This window comes from Heterodontus francisci, chromosome 9 (genome assembly GCF_036365525.1).
Source record: "Heterodontus francisci isolate sHetFra1 chromosome 9, sHetFra1.hap1, whole genome shotgun sequence".
Lineage (NCBI taxonomy): Eukaryota > Metazoa > Chordata > Chondrichthyes > Heterodontiformes > Heterodontidae > Heterodontus > Heterodontus francisci.
In genome coordinates, this window is record NC_090379.1 from 18,735,042 (window position 1) to 18,755,847 (window position 20,806).

The following is a 20,806-nucleotide window of genomic DNA, read 5'->3' on the forward strand; positions in this document are numbered from 1 at the left end:
CTAATCTCTTATGTGGGACTTTGTCGAAAGCCTTCTGAAAGTCCAAATAAACCACATCCACTGGCTCCCCCTCATCAGCTCTACTAGTTACATCCTCGAAGAATTCTAGTAGATTTGTCAAGCATGATTTCCCTTTCGTAAATCCATGCTGACTCTGTCCGATTCTACCACTGTTCTCTAAGTGCTCTGCTATAAAATCTTTGATAATGGACTCTAGAATTTTCCCCACTACCAACGTCAGGCTGACTGGTCTAGAATTCCCTGCTTTCTCCCTACCTCCCTTTTTAAATAGTGGGGTTACATTAACTACCCTCCAATCTGTTGGAACTGTTCCAGAGTCTATAGAATCTTGGAAGATGACTACCAAAGCATCCACTATTTCTACGGCCACTTCCTCAAGTACTCTGGGATGTAGATTATCAGGCCCTGGGGATTTATCAGCCTTCAATCCCATCAATTTCCCCAACACCATTTTTCTACTAATATTGATTTCCTTCAGTTCCTCCCTCTCACTAAACCCTGTGTTCCCCAACATTTCTGGTATGATATTTGTGTCCTCCTTTGTGAAGACAGAACCAAAGTATGCATTTGGTTGGTTAGCCATTTCTTTATTCCCCATCATAAATTCCCATTTCTGACTGTAAGGGACCTACATTTGTCTTCAATCTTTTTCTCTTCACAGACCTATAGAAACATTTAGGGTCAGTTTTTATGTTCCCTGCAAGCTTACTCTCATACTGTTTTCCCCTTCTTAATCAATCCCTTGGTCCTCCTTTGCTGAATTCTAAACTGCTCCCAATCCTCAGGTCTGTTGTTTTTTCCAGCAAATTTGTATGCCTCTTCCTTATAGGAAGAATATAGGAAGATAGGAATAGTAGGCCATTCAGCCCCTCGAGCCTGTCCCGCCATTCAATGAGATCATGGCTGATCCGCGGCCTAACTCCATATACCTGCCTTTGGCCCATATCCTTTAATATCTTTGCTTAACAAAAATCTATCTCAGATTTAAAATTAACAACTGTTCTAGCTTCAACTACTGTTTGTGGGAGAGAGTTCCAAACCTCTACCACCCTTTGCGTGAAGTGCTTCCTAACATCTTTCCGGAACGGTCTGCACCTAATTTTTAGACTATGCCCCCTAGTTTTTGAATCTCCAACCAGTGGAAATAGTTTATCTTTATCTAGCCTGTCTTTTCCTGTTAATATCTTGAAGACTTCAATCAGATCACCCCTTAACCATCTAAATTCTAGCAAAAACAGGCCTAACTTGTGTAATCTCTCCTCATAACTTAACCCCTGTAAGTCCATGTATCATTCTTGTACACCTACGTTGCACTCCCTCAAAGACCAATATATCCTTCCTAAGGTGTGGTGCCCAGAACTGCTCACATTACTCCAAGTGGGGTCTAACCAGGGTTTTGTACAGCTGCAGCAGAATCTCTGTCTTTATACTCTAATCCTCTAGATATAAAGGCTAGCATTCCATTAGCCTTTTTGATTATTTTCTGCATTTGCTCGTGGCATTTTAAAGACCTATGCACCTGAACCCCCAAGTCTCTTTGGACATCCACTGTACTTAACCTCTTCCCATTTAGAAAGTACCCTGCTCTATCCTTTTTTGGTCCAAAATGGATAATCTCACACTTGCCCACATTGAAATCCATCTGCCACAGTTTTGCCCACTCATCTAGTCTGTCAATATCTCTTTGCAATTTTATGCTTTCATCTAGACTGTCTACAATGTCGCCTAACTTTTTATCAGCAAATTTGGATATATGTTTAGTTTAGTTTCGTTTAGAGATACAGCACTGAAACAGGCCCTTCGGCCCACCGAGTCTGTGCCGACCATCAACCACCCATTTATACTAATCCTACACTAAACCCACATTCCTACCACATCCCCACCCGTCCCTATATATTTCCCTACCACCTACCGATACTAGGGGCAATTTATAATGGCCAATTAACCTATCAACCTGCAAGTCTTTGGCATGTGGGAGGAAACCGGAGCACCCGGAGGAAACCCACGCAGACACAGGGAGAACTTGCAAACTCCGCACAGGCAGTACCTAGAATCGAACCCAGGTCCCTGGAGCTGTGAGGCTGCGGTGCTAACCACTGCGCCGCCCTACTTACTATGCCATCATCCAAGTCATTAATGAATAATGTGAATAACTGAGGCCCCAACACAGATCCCTGCGGGACACCACTAGTTACATCCTGCCAATCAGAGTACTTACCCATTATCCCCACTCTCTGTCGCCTACCACTCAACCAACTTTCTAACCATGTCAATAATTTGCCCACAACTCCATGGGCTTCTACCTTAGTTAACAGACTCATATGTGGGACTTTATCAAATGCCTTCTGGAAGTCCATATAAATATCTAATGCTACCTCTAATTTCCCTTGTAAGCCATGGTTTGGCTACCTTTCCCGTTTTACTCTTGCGCCAGGCAGGAATAAACAATTGTTGCAGTTCATCCATGCGCTCTTTGAATGTTTGCCATTGCCTATCCACCGTCATCCCTTTAAGTAACATTTCCCAATCCATCATGGCCAACTCGTGCTTCTTACCTTCGCAGTTTCCTTTATTAAGATTCAGGACCCTAGTCTCAGAATCAACGACGTCACTTTCCATCTCGATGAAGAATTCCATCATATTATAGTCGCTCATCCCCAAGGGGTCTCGATCTTCCTGGCCTGGACTGCTCCCTGACATCTGTGCCACGTAGAGTCCCTTTTGTCATTCTACTAGATCGCAGACTTTCCCTTTTATTCTTTCTTCCTCTTCTCCTGCCTCTGTACTTGCTTAAAACCTGTTACATATGTAACTTTCTCTAGCTCTTATAAAGGGTCATTATAAAGGATATTTCTCTCTCCACAGATGCTGCCTGACCTGAATATTTCCTGCATCTTTCCAGATCTCCTGTTTTTCCCCATTTTCTTTTCGACAGCATGGTTCGGTCCACTTGCTACTCTTTCTCTGCCCCATGACATGTGAATGCACTTTTTTAGCCCTCAAAACTTACCAATTTTGGAAGCTCCTTTCCAATTAGAGCAAAATTCTGTTCCTTCAGTGGTTTAAATGCAGCTTCACAATCCTGAACACCTGGGGAGTTTGAATGCTCAGCGCATAAGTGGAACTACCAGCCAGGTTGAAGGCTGAATCTGACCTGTCAGTTGGGTTTTAAATACCATTGCTTTAAATAACATTTTCTATTTAATCCAAAACTGGACTGTTCCCTCCACTGCACCATCACAGCAGCATCGCCCCCCCCCCCCCCACCCCCACCCCCACTCCCACTCCCCAACACCCAACATTTGGATTGGCAGTGGCTTCCCTACAAAAAGTCGGGACAAAACAAATTTCCCTCAGTGCATTAGTGCTGCTACAGGTATAGGGATCCACAGCTTAAGAAATTCCATCTCGTGATAGAAGCATGCTTCTGCAGCTGTGTGTGCAACAGAATGACGATACCCAAATATATTTATTACATACCTTTTGTATGCACTCCTAATCTGTACGAACCAAATGTAAAAATCTTCCCACCAACATTCTCTATTACCGATGGTGGAAGGTTCTGAAAAAGAATTCAACCGATTCCGTAAAACAGGTTATCAGCAATTCATATGTTCTTCCATGAAGGAAGAATGAATCCACATATCTATAGTGCCTTAACAGGTGTCTCATGTCTCAGAATACTTCACATACTTTGAAGCCAAGTGCCTGCTGTTACATGATCATAGTTGCTGTTTATGGGAGCTGCTTGAACACTGTCAATTTTAGGTGATGTAAACTGAAGACAGACCATTGGCTGGAATACCAGAAGATCTCATTGCTCCTCCTTGATTAGTGCTTACAGGAATTTTAAGTCCACCCGCACAGGGAAACAGGGTCTCAGTTTGACTCTTCATCTGACAATGCAGCATCCTTTCAGTACTGGAATGTCAGTCAAGATTACATGCTCAAGTCCTGGAGTGGTGTGTGAACTTGAATCAACAACTTTTCTACACAAATACCGAGTTTGCTACCGACGGAGTCAATTTATTAAAATAATGAGTGCACAGAAGTACATTGTCTTCCCAACCAGTCGTAAAGCTAGATTTATTCAGTGTTCCAAATTTGATCCTACACACCAGTGCCATCTCAGTACATTTTGTAGGTTTACAAGAGTTTGTATTTCTTTGCAAAACTATAGATTAATCTGCAGTATTTTGCTTTTTTGTGTAGTTTAATATAGTTTCCTGATCTGCTCAAATATTCAACATAGGACATGCTTCAAATATTCTAGCAGGTATTTACAAAAAAATTATTTAAGTACCCTTTAGTGTGCTTGATCTCCACGCATGACTTCTAATTTCTTGGGAAGGACCACACATCCTTTCCCATTTGATGAAAACAAGCAGTTTCTTCCTGAAACATGGTTATGAGCCTTCATTCACCAACTTATCTAAATACAAATGTACGTTGCAAGTGGCAGCTTATATCATGTAGCACAGAAAAAACTGAATTTCAGTTAAGCACTGTCCTTACCTTAATTTCACTGGTATCCCGGATCCATTCTTTAACTAAGCTATTTAGCTTTCCCAGAATTGCAATTCTGCAAAATAAGGAGGCAGTTTAAAATATCACCGAATGTATCATTACAAAGGAAATTAGAGATTATTTTACAGCTCATTCTTTTCCTTCAGCTAGTGGTTTACAATATTTATAAGTGAACCTACTGCATGGCCAACCCAAATTTGAAAACAGGAAATGATGGAAATGCTGATTAAGGGCTACACAATATGGTAGTCAATTTTTCTCTTTCATGTGCTTGCTATCCTCTTCAGTAGTTTATGTTTTAGTTTAGAGATACAGCACTGAAACAGGCCCTTCGGCCCCGAGTCTGTGCCGACCATCAACCACCCATTTATACTAATCCTACACTAATTCCATATTCCTACCACATCCCCACCTGTCCCTATATTTCCCTACCACCTACCTATACTAGGGGCAATTGCTAATGGCCAATTTACCTATCAACCTGCAAGTCTTTGGCATGTGGGAGGAAACCGGAGCACCCGGAGGAAACCCACGCAGACACAGGGAGAACTTGCAAACTCCACACAAGCAGTACCCAGAATTGAACCCGGGTCGCTGGAGCTGTGAGGCTGCGGTGCTAACCACTGCGAAGTATTTGTAACATGTACTGTTACATCATTCCAGCATTCCTGGTCTCATTAAGCTGAGGGAAAACGAAAAGCCAACTGGGAGTAAAAGCATCACAAAGTCAGTGCTCCAAATTAGTTCAAATTGTAAAGTAATAGGGATAGAGGAACCATGCTAGATGGAGTCAGTAACAGTGCAAATCCCCGACAGATTCACCACTACAACCACCTTGTGACATAAACAAGAATATTTTTCACACAGAACATGCAGATTCTTCCCAAAATATGTCAAATCGAACCTACATTTTCCCATTGCTGCACTATGTACAAATCCAATTTAATTGGACATCTTAGATCATGAAACAGGGAATATATTAGGCTATGAGGAATTTAAAAAATGTTAAGAAAGTCACTTTGTTTCAGATTTCCAGCATCTGCAGTATTTTGCTTTTACTCAAGTCAAACTCATTCCCTTTGGAAAAGTAGATACTTCAAGGTAACCCAACTGGAGTTTGCAAAAACAAATTTGCGATAGGCAAATAGGTGGGGAAACAGATTACAAATAAGTCAACGCAAATTGTGTTCACTTTTTTTTTGAAATTCCCATGAGATATGGGTGACACTAGCAAGGCCAAATCTGCCCATTCCTTTTTGTCCTTGAGAATGTGGTGTTGCACTCCCTTCTTGAAGCACTGCAGTTCATATGGAAAAGCTCCTCCCACTGTGTGGTCCAGCATTATGACCCAGAAACTATAAAGGAACGGCGACATACGTCCAAGTCAGGACAGTGTGTGACTTGGAAGTGATCATGTTCCCGTGCAACTGCTGACCTTGACCTTCTAACTGATCAAGGCTGCAGGTTTGGAAACTGATGTAAAAGACACATTAACTTGCTGCAGGGCTCAGGTGGAAAAAGGTAGTATAAATAATAGTCCGAAAAGCAAACAAAAAAAAGAGTAATAATCAGAAACTGTGTAAAATAATTAAACCATGAGAGAAATAAAAAACATGAGTAAAACACGAGAGCAGAAGGCAGGTTAGTATGTGTGGCCCAAAAAAAATGGTTTGTACAAACGCACTGAGTACAAAAGAAACAAACTAAATAAACTAGTCGCAAATTCAATTTGGTGGCTGTGACATGGCAGCCATTACCGAGAGATGGATGCAGGACGATCAGGACCAGCAACTAAATATGCCAGGTTATAAGGCAGGTTTGTCCAACATACAGCCCACGTGCCAGAGTTTGGCCCGCCAAAGTTTTCCAGGCGAAAGGGGGGGGGGGGGGGGCGGGCAGCGGCAGCGAGAGCGGGGGCGAGAGAGTGTTTAACACAGTAAATTAATAAATTAGTCTTCTCATTTAAAACTTGTTCACAAAAATGCACATTTTTTTTGATTATTGAAATAAGTTTCTAATGCCTTATCCTTCTAAAAATTGCTCACTGGCCCCCTATGTAAAGACAAAATTTGTAATCTAGCACCTCATATGAAAAGGTTGGAAACCCCGTTGCAAGGTCTACAGGAAAGATAGGGAAAATAGAGCAAAAGGAGTGGCCTTAGTGTTTAAGGATGAAATCACTTCAATTATTAGAAAGAATATAATGAGAGGTAAGCAGTCTGCTAAGGTTTTGAGTAGAAATTAAGAAATAGAAAAGCATTTAGGACTTTAGTGGGAGTTGTGTATAGGTCCCCGGGTAGTATTATATAAATGTAGAGATTAGACAAGGATGTAGCAAAGGCAGAGTGGTTTTAATGAGGGACTTTAACTTGCAGAGAGATTGGGACAAGCACTCTAGCACATATCAGAAAGATAACAAATTATTTGAGTGTGTCGGGACAGTTTTTTTCCAACAACAATGCCACCGTAGACTTAGTAATGACTAAGATTTAGTTAACAGCCTAACAATGCCGTAACATTATCTGAAAGGGAAGAAAAACGCTAAACAGCGAAGATTTGCAATTTAGGTAAGGCTGACTTCAATGTGATGAGACAGAGACTGTCCATAGTAAACTGGGCAAATTTGTTGATGGGTAAAATGACATATGATCAATGAGAGATGTTCAAAAAAGAACGAGATACAGAACCAGTTTATTCCCTCAAAGAGCAAGAGCTCTACTTGGCAAAAAACAGCTGTGGATTATTGAGAGACAAGAGACAGCATAAAACCAAAAGCATAGAAAATGCAAAAACTAGCACGGATCCGACTAAATGGGAGAAATACAAAGAGCAGCAAAGGGTGAATTATAGACCAGTTAGCCTTATAATGAGGGACAGAGTGACTGAAAACTTCACAATGATTAGCATGCACTAGCATGGATTTGTAAGTGGTAGGACATGCCTGATGAACCTGACTGACTTTCTTGAAGATGCAACTGAAATAGTGGATAGGGTAACATCTATGGGTGTTATTTTTTTTTATTCAATCATGGGATGTGGGCGTCACTGGCCAGGCCAGCATTTATCACCCATCCCCAATTGCCCTCGAGTAGGTGGCCTTCTTGAACTGCTGCAGTCCATTTGGGGTAGGTATACCCACAGTGCTGTTAGGAAGGGAGTTCCAGGATTTTGACCCAGCGACAGTGAAGGAATGGCAATATAGTTCCAAGTCAGGATGGTGTGAGACTTGGAGGGGAACTTGCAGGTGGTGGTGTTCCCATGCATTTGCTGCCCTTGTCCTTCTACTTGGTAGAGGTCGCAGGTTTGGAAGGTGCTACCTAAGGAGCCTTGGTGCGTTGCTGCAGTGCATCTTGTAGATGGTACACACTGCTGTCACTGTGCGTCAGTGGTGGAGAGAGTGAATGTTTGTAGATGGGGTGCCAATCAAGCGGGCTGCTTTGTCCTGGATGGTGTCGAGCTTCTTGAGTGTTTTGCAGCTGCACCCATCCAGGCAAGTGGAGAGTATTCCATCACACTCCTGACTTGTGCCTTGCAGATGGTAGACAGACTTTGGGGAGTCAGGAGGTGACTTATTCGCCTCAGGATTCCTAGCCTCTGACCTGCTCTCCCAGCCACCGTATTTATATGGGTACTCCAGTTCAGTTTCTGGTCAATGGTAGCCCCTAGGATGTTGATAGTGGGGGATTCAGCGATGGTAAGGCCATTGAATGTCAAGGGGAGATGGTTAGATTCTCTCTTGTTGGAGATGGTCATTGCCTGCCACTTGTGTGGCTCAAATGTTACTTGCCACTTATCAGCCCAAGCCTTGATATTGTCCATGTCTTGCTGCATTTCTACACGGACTGCTTCAGTATCTGAGGAGTCACGAATGGTGCTGAACATTGTGCAATCATCAGTGAACATCCCCACTTCTGACCTTATGATTGAAGGAAGGTCATTGATGAAGCAGCTGAAGATGGTTGGGCCTAGGACACTATCCTGAAGAACCCCTGCAGTGATGTCCTGGAGCTCAGATGATTGACCTCCAACAACCACAACCATCTTCCTTTGTGCTAGTTAGGACTGCAGCAAGCAGAGGGTTTTCCCCCCCGATTCCCATTGCGATTCCCATTGACCTTAGTTTTGCTAGGGCGCCTTGATGCCAGACTCGGTCAAATGCTGCCTTGATGTCAAGGGCAGTCACTCTCACCTCACCTCGAGTTCAGCTCTTTTGTCCATGTTTGAACCAAGGCTATAATGAGGTCAGGAGCTGAGTGGCCCTGACGGAACCCAAACTGAGCGTCACTGAGCAGGTTATTGCTAAGCAAGTGCCGCTTGATGGCACCGTTGATGACACCTTCCATCACTTTACTGATGATTGAGAATAGGCTGATGGGGCTGTAATTGGCCAGGTTGCACTTGTCCTGCTTTTTGTGTACAGGACATACCTGGGCAATTTTCCACATTGCAGGGTAGATGCCAGTGTTGTAGCTGTACTGGAACAGCTTGGCTAGGGGCTCGGCAAGTTCTGGAGCACATGTCTTCAGCACTATTGCCGGAATATTGTCAGGGCCCATAGCTTTTGCAGTATCCAGTGCCTTCAGTTGTTTCTTGATATCACGCGGAGTGAATCAAAATGGCTGAAGTCTGGTATCTGTGATGCTGGGGACTTCAGGAGGAGGCCGAGATGGATCATCAACTCGGCACTTCTGGCTGAAGATTGTTGCAAATGCTACAGCCTTATCTTTCGCACTGATGTGCTGGGCTCCCCCATCATTGAGGATGGGGATATTTGTGGAGCCACCTCCTCCAGTTAGTTGTTTAATTGTCCACCACCATTCACGGCTGGATGTGGCAGGACTGCAGAGCTTAGATCTGATCCGTTGGTTATGGGATCGCTTAGCTCTGTCTATCGCATGCTGCTTACGCTGTTTGGCATGCAAATAGTCCTGTGTTGTAGCTTCACCAGTCTGACACCTCATTTTGAGGTATGCCTGGTGCTGCTCCTGGCATGCCCTCCTGCACTCTTCATTGAACCAGGGGTGGTCTCCTGGCTTGATGGTAACGGTAGAGTGGGGGATATGCCGCACCATGAGGTTACAGGTTGTGGTTGAGTACAATTCTGCTGCTGATGGCCCACAGCGCCTCATGGATGCCCAGTTTTGCATTGCTAGATCTGTTCGAAATCTATCCCATTTAGCACGGTGATAGTGCCACACAACACGATGGACGGTATCCTCAATGTGAAGGCAGGACAGTCTCCACAAGGACTGTGCGGTGGTCAGTCCTACCATTACAGTCATGGACAGAAGCATCTGCAGCAGGCAGATTGGCGAGGACAAGTTCAAGTATGTTTTTCCTTCGTGTTGGTTCCCCCACCACCTGCCGCAGACCCAGTCTAGCAGCTATGTCCTTTAGGACTCGGCCAGCTCGGTCAGTAGTGGTGCTACTGAGCCACTCTTGGTGATGGATATTGAAGTCCCCTACCCAGAGTACATTTTGTGCCCTCGCCACCCTCAGTGCTTCCTCCAAATGCTGTTCAACATGGAGGAATACTGACTAATCAGCTGAGGGAGGGCGGTAGGTGGTAATCAGCAGGAGGTTTCCTTGCCCATGTTTGACCTGATGCCATGAGACTTCATGAGGTCCAGAGTTGATGTTGAGGACTCCCAGGGCAATTCCCTCCCGACTGTATACCACTGTGCCACCACCTCTGCTGGGTCTGTCCTGCCGGTGGGACAGGACATACCCAGGGATGGTGATGGCTGTGTCTGGGACATTGTCTGTCAGGTATGATTCCGTGAGTATGACTATGTCAGGCTGTTGCTTGACTAGTCTGTGGGACAGCTCTCCCAACTTTGGCACAAGCCCCCAGATGTTAGGAAGGAGGACTTTGCAGGGTCGACAGGGCTGGGTTTGCCATTGTCGTTTCCGGTGCCTTGGTCGATGTCAGGTGTTCCGTCCGGTTTCATTCCTTTTTATTGACTTCGTAACGTTTAGGTCCAACTGAGTGGCTTGCTAGGCTATTTCAGAGGGCATGTAAAAGTTAACCACATTGCTGTGGGTCTGGAGTCACGTGTTGGCCAGACCAGGTAAGGACAGCAGATTTCCTTCCCTAAAAGACATTAGTGAACCAGATGGGTTTTTACAACAATCGACAATGGCCATTAGACTAGCTTTTAATTCCAGATTTATTAATTAAATTCAAATTCCACCTTCTGCTATGGTGGGATTCGAACCCATGTCCCCAGAGAAATACTCTGGGTCTCTGGGTTACTAGTCCAGTGATAATACCACTACGTCACCGCCTGCCCCATTTACATGGAGTTCCAGAGGCATTTGATCAAGTCCCTCTTAGAGACTGTCAGCTAAAGCTCATGGAATTCGGAACATAGGATCAAGAGTAGGCCATTCAGCCCATCGAGCCTGCCCCGTCATTCAACACAATCATGGCTGATCATCCACTTCAATGCCTTTTTCCCACGCTGTCCTCATACCCCCATATGTCATTTATATTTAGAAATTTGTCAATGATGGATTTAAACATACACAATGATTGAGCTTCCACAGCCCTCTAGGGTAGAAAATTCCAAAGATTCGTAACCCTCTGAGTAAAGAAATATCTCCTCATCTCAGTCATAAGTGGCTTCCCCCTTATGTTGAAACTGTGTCCCCTGGTTCTAGACTCCCCAACCAGGGGAAATATCTTAGCTGCATCTACCCTGTCTATCCCTTTAAGTATTTTGTAGGTTTCAATGAGATCTCATCTCATTCTTCAAAACTCTAGAGAATACAAGCCCAGTTTCCCCGATCTCTTTTCATAGGACCATCCCACCATCCCGGGAACAAGTCTGGTGAACTTTCATTGCACTCCCTCTATGGCAGTAATATCTTTCCTAAGGTAAGGGGACCAAAACTGCAAACAGTACTCCAAACTCAGTCTAACCAAGGTTCCACACAATTGAAGCAAGACTTCACTACTCCTGTACTCCAATTCTGTTGCAATAAAGGCCAACAGACCATTAGCCTTCCTAATTGCTTGCTGCACCTACATGTTAGCTTTCAGTGACATTGACAAGGACACCCACATCCCTTTGTACATCTACACTTTCTAATCTCTTACCATTTAAGAAATTCTCTACACATCTGTTCCTCCTACCAAAGTGGATAACCTCACATTTTTCCACATTCTATTGAAGGCAGATTACTGACCTGGGTAGGAAATTGGCTGTAGAACGAGAAAGCGAGAGTAGGGACAATAGGGTGGTCCCCTAATTGGCAGGATGTGACTAGTGGTGCCCTGAAAGGATCTGTGTTGGAGCCTTAACTGTTCACTGCATTTACTAACGACTCAGATGATGGGATAAAAAGCCACATAAACAAATTTGCTGAAGGCATAAAGACAGGCACATTGTAAGCCGTGTAGATGGAAGCATAAAATTACCAAGAAATATTAATATATTAAGTGAATGAGCAAAACTTTGGCAAATAGATTTCGAAGTAGGCAAATGTGAGGTCATTCACTTTGGACCCAAAAGGGATAAAACAGAGTACTTTAAAAATGGTGATAAGTAAGGTCCAAAGAGACTCAGGGATCCAGGTACACAAATGTCATGAACAGGTACAGAAAATTAAAAAGGCTAATGGAATGCTAGTCTTTATAACTAGAGGAAAAGACTGCAAGGGGGGAGCAGAGTTCATGCTAAAGATATACAAAGTCCTGGTTAGACCTGGAGTACTGTGAGTAGTTCTGGGAACCACAGCTTAGGAAGCAAATATTGGCCTTGGAGGGAGTGCAGTGTACATTTACTAGAATGATAGCTGGACTCCAAGAGTTAAAACACAAAAAGAGATTATACAAACTAGGATTGTATTCCCTGGAATTTAGATAGTTAAGGGGCGTTTGATCAATTTTTCAAGATATTAAGGGGAACAGATAGAAAGAAACTATTTCCACTGTTGAGTGTTGAGGACTACGGGGCATAGTCTAAAAATTAGAGCCAAACCTTTCAAGTGAAATTAGGAAACACTTCAGCACGCAAAGGGCAAGAGAAATTTGGAATTCTCTTCTGCAAATTCATGTCAGATCAACTGTTAATTTTAAATGAGATTGATGGATTTGTTAACCAAAGGGATATGAAGCAGACAGGCATTTGGAATTAGTCACAGATCAGCCATGAACTCACTGAATGGCGCAATAAGCTCAAGGGGCTAAATGGTCTACTCCTTTCCTATGTATCCTGCAGACAGCACGCACTGCAGCCTCGTTGCGCTGGTACTGGAGGCAGTGTATGTTTAATGAACCTTTTCATTTAGATCTGTAAAAATTTACCAGGGAAAGCCATTGGGGTGACAGTAAGTCAGTCATACAGCGCAGAAACAGGCCCTTCGGCCCATCGTGACTGTGCCGGCCATCAAGCACCTAACTATTCTAATCCCATTTTTCAGCACTTGGCCCATAGCCTTGTATGCTATGGCGTTTCAAGTGCTCATCTAAATACTTAAATGTTGAGGGTTCCTGCCTCTACCACCTCTTCAGGCAGTGCATTCCAGATTCCTACCACCCTCAGTGAAATACATTTTCCCTCAAATCCCCTCTAAACCTCCTTCACCTTAGCTTAAATCTATGCCCCCTGGTTATTGACACCACCGCTAAAGGAAAACGTTTCTTCCTATCTAACCTATCAATGCCCCTCACAATTTTCTATACCTCAATCGCATCTCCCCTCAGCCTTCTCTGCTCCAAGGAAAACACTAGTCTTTTCAGTCTCTCTTCATAGCTGAAATGTGCCAGCCCAGGCAACAATCTGGTGAATCTCCTCTGCACCCTCTCCATTGCAATCACATCCTTCCCATAGTGTGGTAACCAGAACTGTACACAGTACTCCAGCTGCAGCCTAACTAGTGTTTTATACTGCTCCATCATAACCTCCCTGCTCTTATATCCTGTGCCTCGGCTGATAAAGGCAAGTATCCCATATGCTTTCCTAACCACCTTATCTATCTGTGCTGCTGCCTTCAGTGATCTATGGACAAGTACACCAAGGTCCCTCTGACGTTCTATACTTCAGTATATTCCATCGTGTATTCCCTTGCCTTGTTAGTCCTCCCAAACTCCATTTGCCACAGCTCCGCCCATCTTACCAGCCCATCTATATCGTCCTGTAATCTAAGGCTTTCCTCCTCACTATTTATGACACCACCAATTGTCGTGTCATCTGCGAACTTAATGATCCTATATTCATGTCGAACTCATTAATGTACACTACAAACAGCAAGGGTCCCAGCACCGATCCCTGTGGTACACCGCTGGTCACAGGCTTCCACTCGCAAAAACAACCCTCGACCATTACCCTCTGCCTCCTGCCGCTAAGCCAATTTTGGATCCAATTTGCCAAATTGCCCTGGATCTCATGGGCTGTTACCTTCTTAACCAATCTCCCATGCGGGACCTTATCAAAAGCCTTACTGAAGTCCATATAGACTACATCAACTGCTTTACTCTCATCTACACATTTCGTCACCGCCTCAAAAAATTCAATCAAGTTAGTCAGACATGATCTCCCCCTGACAAAGCCATGATGACTCCCTGATTAATCCCTGCCTCTCCAAGTGAAGATTAATCCTGCCCCTCAGAATTTTTTCCAATATTTTCCCAACCATTGATGTTAGACTCACCGGCCTATAATTACCTGGTTTATCCCTGCTACCCTTCTTGAATAACGGTACCACATTCGCTGTCCTCCAATCCTGTGGCCAGAGAGGATTTGAAAATTTGTGTCAGAGGCCCTATCTCCTTCCTTGCCTCACATAACAGCATGGGATACATCTCATCTGGGCCTGGGAATTTATCCACTTTTAAGCCCACTAAAACAGCTAATACTTACTCCCTTTCAATGCTAATATGTTCAAGTATGTCACAATTTACCTCCCTGATCTCTACACCAACATCGTCCTTCTCCATAGTGAACACAGATGAAAAGCAATCATTTAAAACTTTACCTATGTCCTCCAGCTCCACACCCAAATTGCCACTTTGGTCCCTAATGGGCCCTACTCTTTCCCTGGTTATCCTCTTGCCCTTAATATACTTATAAAACGCCTTAGGATTTTCCTTTACCTTGCCCGCCAGTGTTTTTTCATGTCCCCTCTTCGCTCTTCTAATTACTTTAAGTACCACCCCCCCCCCTACACTTTCTATACTTCTCTAGTGCGTCCACTGTTTTCAGCACTCTGAATCTGCCATAAGCCTCCTCTTTTTTTCTTATAAACTGATCCAATCCTCTATATCCCTTGACATCCAGGGTTCCCTGGACTTGTTGGTCCTAGAGAAGTGAATGTGTTTCTCCCAGAAGGGATTGAGAATATAGTTAAAAAAGGTGGAAACACAGGGATGATATCTGAAAGACAGAGGGACACACTGGGCCAAATGGTCTTTTGCTCTTTTTAAATATTTTATGCACATGCATTTCCTGTATACACAAGCTAATAATTAAGATCAGATGTTTTCTGGAATAATGACCCACAATCAATGGCCAGTTAGTACTGGCAATGCAGGAGAGAACTGAGGATGCAAGCAGAGTAAGATCTTACACACTGCCGAGTTGAAACAGTTATGTGGCACATGTGGGCAATTGTTTAAGGAATTACATCCTTGGTGAGTGTTTCTTTTCCACAGAATCCCCCAATCCCAACAGACAATGTATTATTGTGTTTGTATGTGGAGAGTGAAAATATATAATGGTCAAGAGATTTGAGTAGAGCCCTGGGCATCTGTTTCTGGGAGGAGGGAGTCACACCTCTTCCCTGATCTCCGTGCAAACTAAAAGACCAGCCAAAGTAAGTCAGTCAAATGAATAAACAAACCAAAATCTTCACTGAAAAAATCACAATACCTGGAAAAGCAAAGATTATTTAAAACTAGACTAAGCTGAGGCTTAATAGTTTTCCTGCCATGGCTGATTCTTGCAAGATTTACCTGTGCTGCAGCTCCTCCTCCTCTTCAAAGACTCCAAAAGGTTTCAGTGCTTCAATGAGTTTCTGAGTAAGCACATAATCGTTTTCTTTTGGTGAAGCCAAACTAATTGGAGATGTAATACCATAATGTTTTTGTGCTTGGGACTGCAGAGATCCTTGATTTGCAGCAGGGCTGTGGAACAAAACAGTAAAAATGTCAAACTATACAGCAATTGAGACTTACTGTCTGCAACATTTCAGGTTGGAGCAGCAAATTATATTTATTAAAGTTCTGAGCACATCAAAATTACTTAACGTGTTCATTAAGCAAAACATGCTTACTCAAGCATTAAGCATCATCACTTCACAATGAAATTCACCAACTGCAATAAAGACATAAAAAATACAATCACATTTTTTAATTCATTCAAGGGATGTGGGCGCCGCTGGCAACTTCCCATCGCTAATTTCCTTGAGAAGGTGGTGATGGTCAGCCGTCTTCTTGAACTGCTGCAGTCCACATACTCTCAGTGCTGTTATGTAGTGCGCTCCAGGATTTAGACCCAGTGATGTTGAAGGATTAGCAACATATTTCCAAGTCAGGATGGGCTACGACTTAGAGGTGGTGGTACTCCCATGTGCCTGCTGCTCTTGTCCTTCTATATGGTAGAGATCATGGGATTTGGAAGGCGCTGTTGAAGCAGCCTTGGCAGGTTGATGCAATGCATCTTGATGATGCACACTGCTGCCACTGTGCACCAGTGGTGGAGGGAATGCCAATAAGATAGGCTGCTTTGTCCCAAATGGTGTTGAGCTTCCAGAGTGTTGTTGGAGCTGCACTCATCCAGGCAAGTGGAGACGATTCCATCACATTCCTAACTTGCGTCTTGATGGTGGACAGACTTTCAGGAGCAAGGAGACGAATTACGCACTGCAAAATTCCCAGCTTGCAGCCACAGTATGTGTGTGGCTGGTCCAATTATGCTTCTAGTCAATGGCAACCGTCAGTATGTTAATAGTGGGGGATTCGATGATGTTAATGCCTTGTTGGAGATGGTTATTGTCTAGCACTTAAGCACAAATGTTACTTGCCACTCATTAGCCCAGGCCTGAATGTGCAGGTCTTGTTGCACGTGGGCATGGATAGCTTCAGTATCTGAGAAGTTGTGAATGGAAATGACCATTGTGCAAGTATCAGCAAATATTCCCACTTCTGAGCTTACAATGGAGGAAAGGTCATTGATGAAGTAGCATGGTTGGGCCTAGGACACTACCCTGAGGAAATCCTGCTGCAATGTCCTGGAATGTTGGCGGCAGGTGAGAGGGGGCAGGGTGATGGTGGCAGAAAGATAGTGCTTGCAGAGGGGTAGCGGGACTTACGAGAGAAGAGGATCTAGAATGTAGATTCTACTTAGCTTACCTGTATTTTAAAAGATGAACAAATCAAATGTGTTGCTTAAGTTACTCAAAATAAGTGACCCACATAACCAAGATTCAACATTTGTGGAGTAATTCCCTCTTCCAGTCACCAGTGAACATTTACAAGTTTAATCAAGGGTTACAGACATTTCAGTCTGAAAAGCTCAAGTTATTTCACTGCATTTTCAAGTATGTTCACCTATGAAGACACTTCTCAGTCTAGTTTTGCTTCTATCTACGGCTGCCATGATTGGTACATATACAATGGCAAATAAATCATTTACCCCAGAGACTCCTTCAAAAGGGAATCTCAATATCTTAATTTATTAGTATTGTATCCAATATAGAATGGCAGCATATGCTTAAACAATGGAAATTTGCAAGTTAATATAACCAGTATCCTGAGCAGGATACAGGTTGTCAAAAATCAACTTAACAGATTTAATTGAAATGTCTGCAAATCTAGCTGATCTAAAAGGTACAATGCCCATTAGAAGTTTTGTAAGCAAGGCAAACAGCAATGCCCAAAGAAAAACTGCCACACTGGGTGCAGAAGGGCAGTCTCTATTAACATTGCTCACCCAGCAGACACCAAAAAATGACATTTGATGTTGAACACATTTGCCCAAAACATTCGCTAAGTGAGCCAACTTGACACCAGCTGGCAATGTGGAGCAGAACAACAACAGAGTGCTGCAGAAAGTGCAAGCACAATGGAAAACAATGGAGTTGATGCCCTACCACAAAGATCACAACAACCAGCATCCCCATTAGCAAGTTAAAACTGATTATAAAAGTTCTCCTTGCGTTGTACATTACATTTTAAGCCTATATTAAATTTAAAGTATTTTAGCTGCAGCTAAGTGCAAAACACTAATTGTGGTAGGCTACATAAATGCAACTTTCATACCAACATTAAGGAAACATCAAGTTTAGACCTATGCAACACAATCAAGAAACTCAGGAACAGGATAAAACAAAGGATCCTCAGAACAGCAGCACAACTACATGACAGCTCTAGTATCATGTTTGTTTTAGCTTTCTAGTTTATACAAAAACAAAACTGAAAAAAAAAAATATCTCAACGAGTCAGACCAATAGATCAGGCACAATTATGGGCATTATCCTGATTATTCAATCTCCTAGAGGAACAATCAGCATAATTACTCCCTGATGTCCAAAAGGTAACAAAACTGAAGATTATTTTTTTTTTTAAAACCTCTCCATCCTTAAACCCTAGAAAACACAGCTCCCATTCCAGCAGTACAGGAACCTCTGTATCTATCCCTACAACCTCCAATCCTGCTCTCAGCCAGATTTCTAGCCTGTATGAAAAAGTTAATCGACATAGCGTTAACAGTTTTCAATGTTCCACACATTCGCTCCTTATTAAAGCAATGTCAAGTACATGCATCCTGCATGCAGTCTAAGCGATTACCTTTTTACAGCCAGTCACTTGTACTCTTGGTATTTTCATCACCTGGGTCATGTCTCCCAACCTCTCAACTTTTCTCTACTGAATCAAGTTAAAGTTTTTCCTCATAACCTAGAGACACGTCAATCTTTCACTGAGTCCTCCATTTTTGTTTTTAAAGTTGGAGCATGCAATATATTCCAAAAGTAATTTTTAAAAATTCATTCATAGTATGTGAGCATCGCTGGCAAGGCCAGCATTTTTGCCCATCCCCAATTGCCCTTGAGAAGGTGCTCTATACAATAAAGTTCTTTTGACTTAATCAAATACTAAGTAATATCTTGATCACTTGACTAACTTTCATGGCAACTGCTTCATACTGAATAGAAACTTTCAGTGAATGATCGGTCAACAAGTGACAACCAAATCATTTTCCAATTTCACTGATGGACACTAATTTCTTTACTACTTTCAGCTCCAATATCTCTATTTTTCTCCAAAGTGTCCACTTTATTGACAATAACAGAATTACTACTCCAATGGCATTTCCTCTCTCGTTCATCCCAAGCAGAGTACACCATCCTACATTAGGGATAAGGAACAAAAACTCAAAATCTGAGCCAAAATTCAAAAAGCTAGAAATATGCAGTAGGTTCATCACTGTCTGACCTCCTCCCTTAAAACCTCATTACACTACTAATGTGTTCCTGCTTTCTATCAGATCAAGACTTTCACTCTTAACACAGTCCATCCCCACATGTCACTTCCCTTAGAGGCCTGCTACCCAACCCAAACCCGGATGGGACCTGACGAGATGTGTCGGGTTTGGGTCAGGTCAGGCACTCACGGTAAGTGCTCTGCTGGTAAGTATTGAAATTTTATTTATTTATTTATTTATTTAATTTACCTGAGCCGGGAGTCCAGGACGAAACTAAATCTGCACGGTGAATGAGTGACGTCACTATGACGAAATCACACACGCGCTGCAGCTTCTTGCAGGTTCAGTGTCAGGAATGGTCGGAGCAGGTTCAGGTCGGGTCGGGCTCAGGGCAAAATTGGAGTGACTCAGACCGGGTCGGGCTCAAGTCCTCTGTGCTTCAGTCTGGGTCGGGTCAGGTTCTTTTTTCCATGACCTGAGCATGCCTCTAACTTCCCTATCTAGACTTTTCTCTCCACTTCATCTCTGGTAACAAAGTTTCCAAAAGGCACCTACTTTAAGATCACAATCCTACAACTCTCTTGATTACACTTCTTCCCTCTCTACTTCCTTTAAAGACTGCAAACTTTTCACTCAGTTTTTCAGTCTTTGTCATATTTCCCCCGATGAAATAAAATTCCATGGGATCCAGGGAAATGCAGCAAGGTTCTGGGCACCACACCTTAGGAAGGATAGATTGGCCTTGGAGGGAGTGCAACATAGGTTTACAAGAATGATACCTGGACTACAGGGGTTAAGTTACAAGGAGAGATTACACAAATTAGGCCTGTTTTTGCTAGAATTTAGAAGGTTAAGGGGTGATCTGATTGAAGTCTTCAAGATATTAACAGGAAAAGACAGGCTAGATAAAGATAAACTATTTCCACTGGTTGGAGATTCTAAAACTAGGGGGGCAATGTCTAAAAATTAGGAACAGACCGTTCAGGAGAGATGTTAGGAAGCACTTCTTCACGCAAAGGGTTGTAGAGGTTTGGAACTCTCTCCCACAAACAGCAGTTGAAGCTAGAACAGTTGTTAATTTTAAATCTGAGATAGACTTGGATAGATCAGATTTAGATCTGATTTTTGTTAAGCAAAGATATTAAAGGATATGGGCCAAAGGCAGGTATATGGAGTTAGGCCGCGGATCAGCCATGATCTCTTGAATGGCGGAACAGGCCCGAGGGGCTGAATGGCCTACTCCTATTCCTATCTTCCTATGTAAGATGGATACAAAATTGGCTCAGTGGCAGGAAACAAAGGGTAATTGTTGATGGGCATTTTAATGACTGGAGGGCTGTTTCCACTGGCGCTCTGCAGGGCTCAGTACTGGGTCCCCTGCTTTTTGTGGTATATATTAACAATTTGGACATAAATGTAGGGGGCATGATCAAGAAGTTTGCGGATGACACAAAGATTGGCTGTGTGGTAGATAGCAAGGGGGATAGCTCTAGGAAGATATTGATTGTCTGGTCAGATGGGCAGAAAAGTGGCAAATGGAATTAAGCCTGGAGAAGTGTGAGGTGATGCATTTGGGGAGATCAAACAAGGCAAAGAAATACACGATTAATGGGAAAATACTGAGAAGTGTAGAGGAAGTGAGGGACCCTGGAGCAAATATCCACAGATCCCTGAAGGTAGGATAGGTTGATCAGGTGGTTCAGGCGGCATATGAAATCCTTTCCTTTATCAGCCGAAGTGTAGAATATAACAGCAGGGAAGTTTTGCTGGAACTGTATAACTCATTGTTTAGGCCACAACTCGAGTAACTGTGTGCAGTTCTGGTCACCTCA

At 43.2% G+C, this 20,806-nt stretch overlaps 1 protein-coding gene across 2 annotated transcripts in view; it reads right to left on the reverse strand.

The window, feature by feature from the left end:
• The window catches only part of papola (poly(A) polymerase alpha), a 95,174-nt gene that overhangs the window by 67,293 nt on the left and 7,075 nt on the right, over nt 1-20,806 (reverse strand). For both annotated transcript variants that reach the window (XM_068038613.1, XM_068038612.1), the window contains exons 2-4: nt 15,506-15,676; nt 4,537-4,603; nt 3,502-3,583 (exon numbers count right to left, since the gene is read on the reverse strand). In XM_068038613.1, the coding sequence (XP_067894714.1) occupies nt 3,502-3,583; nt 4,537-4,603; nt 15,506-15,676 (320 nt within the window). The remainder of the gene's footprint in view (nt 1-3,501; nt 3,584-4,536; nt 4,604-15,505; nt 15,677-20,806) is intronic.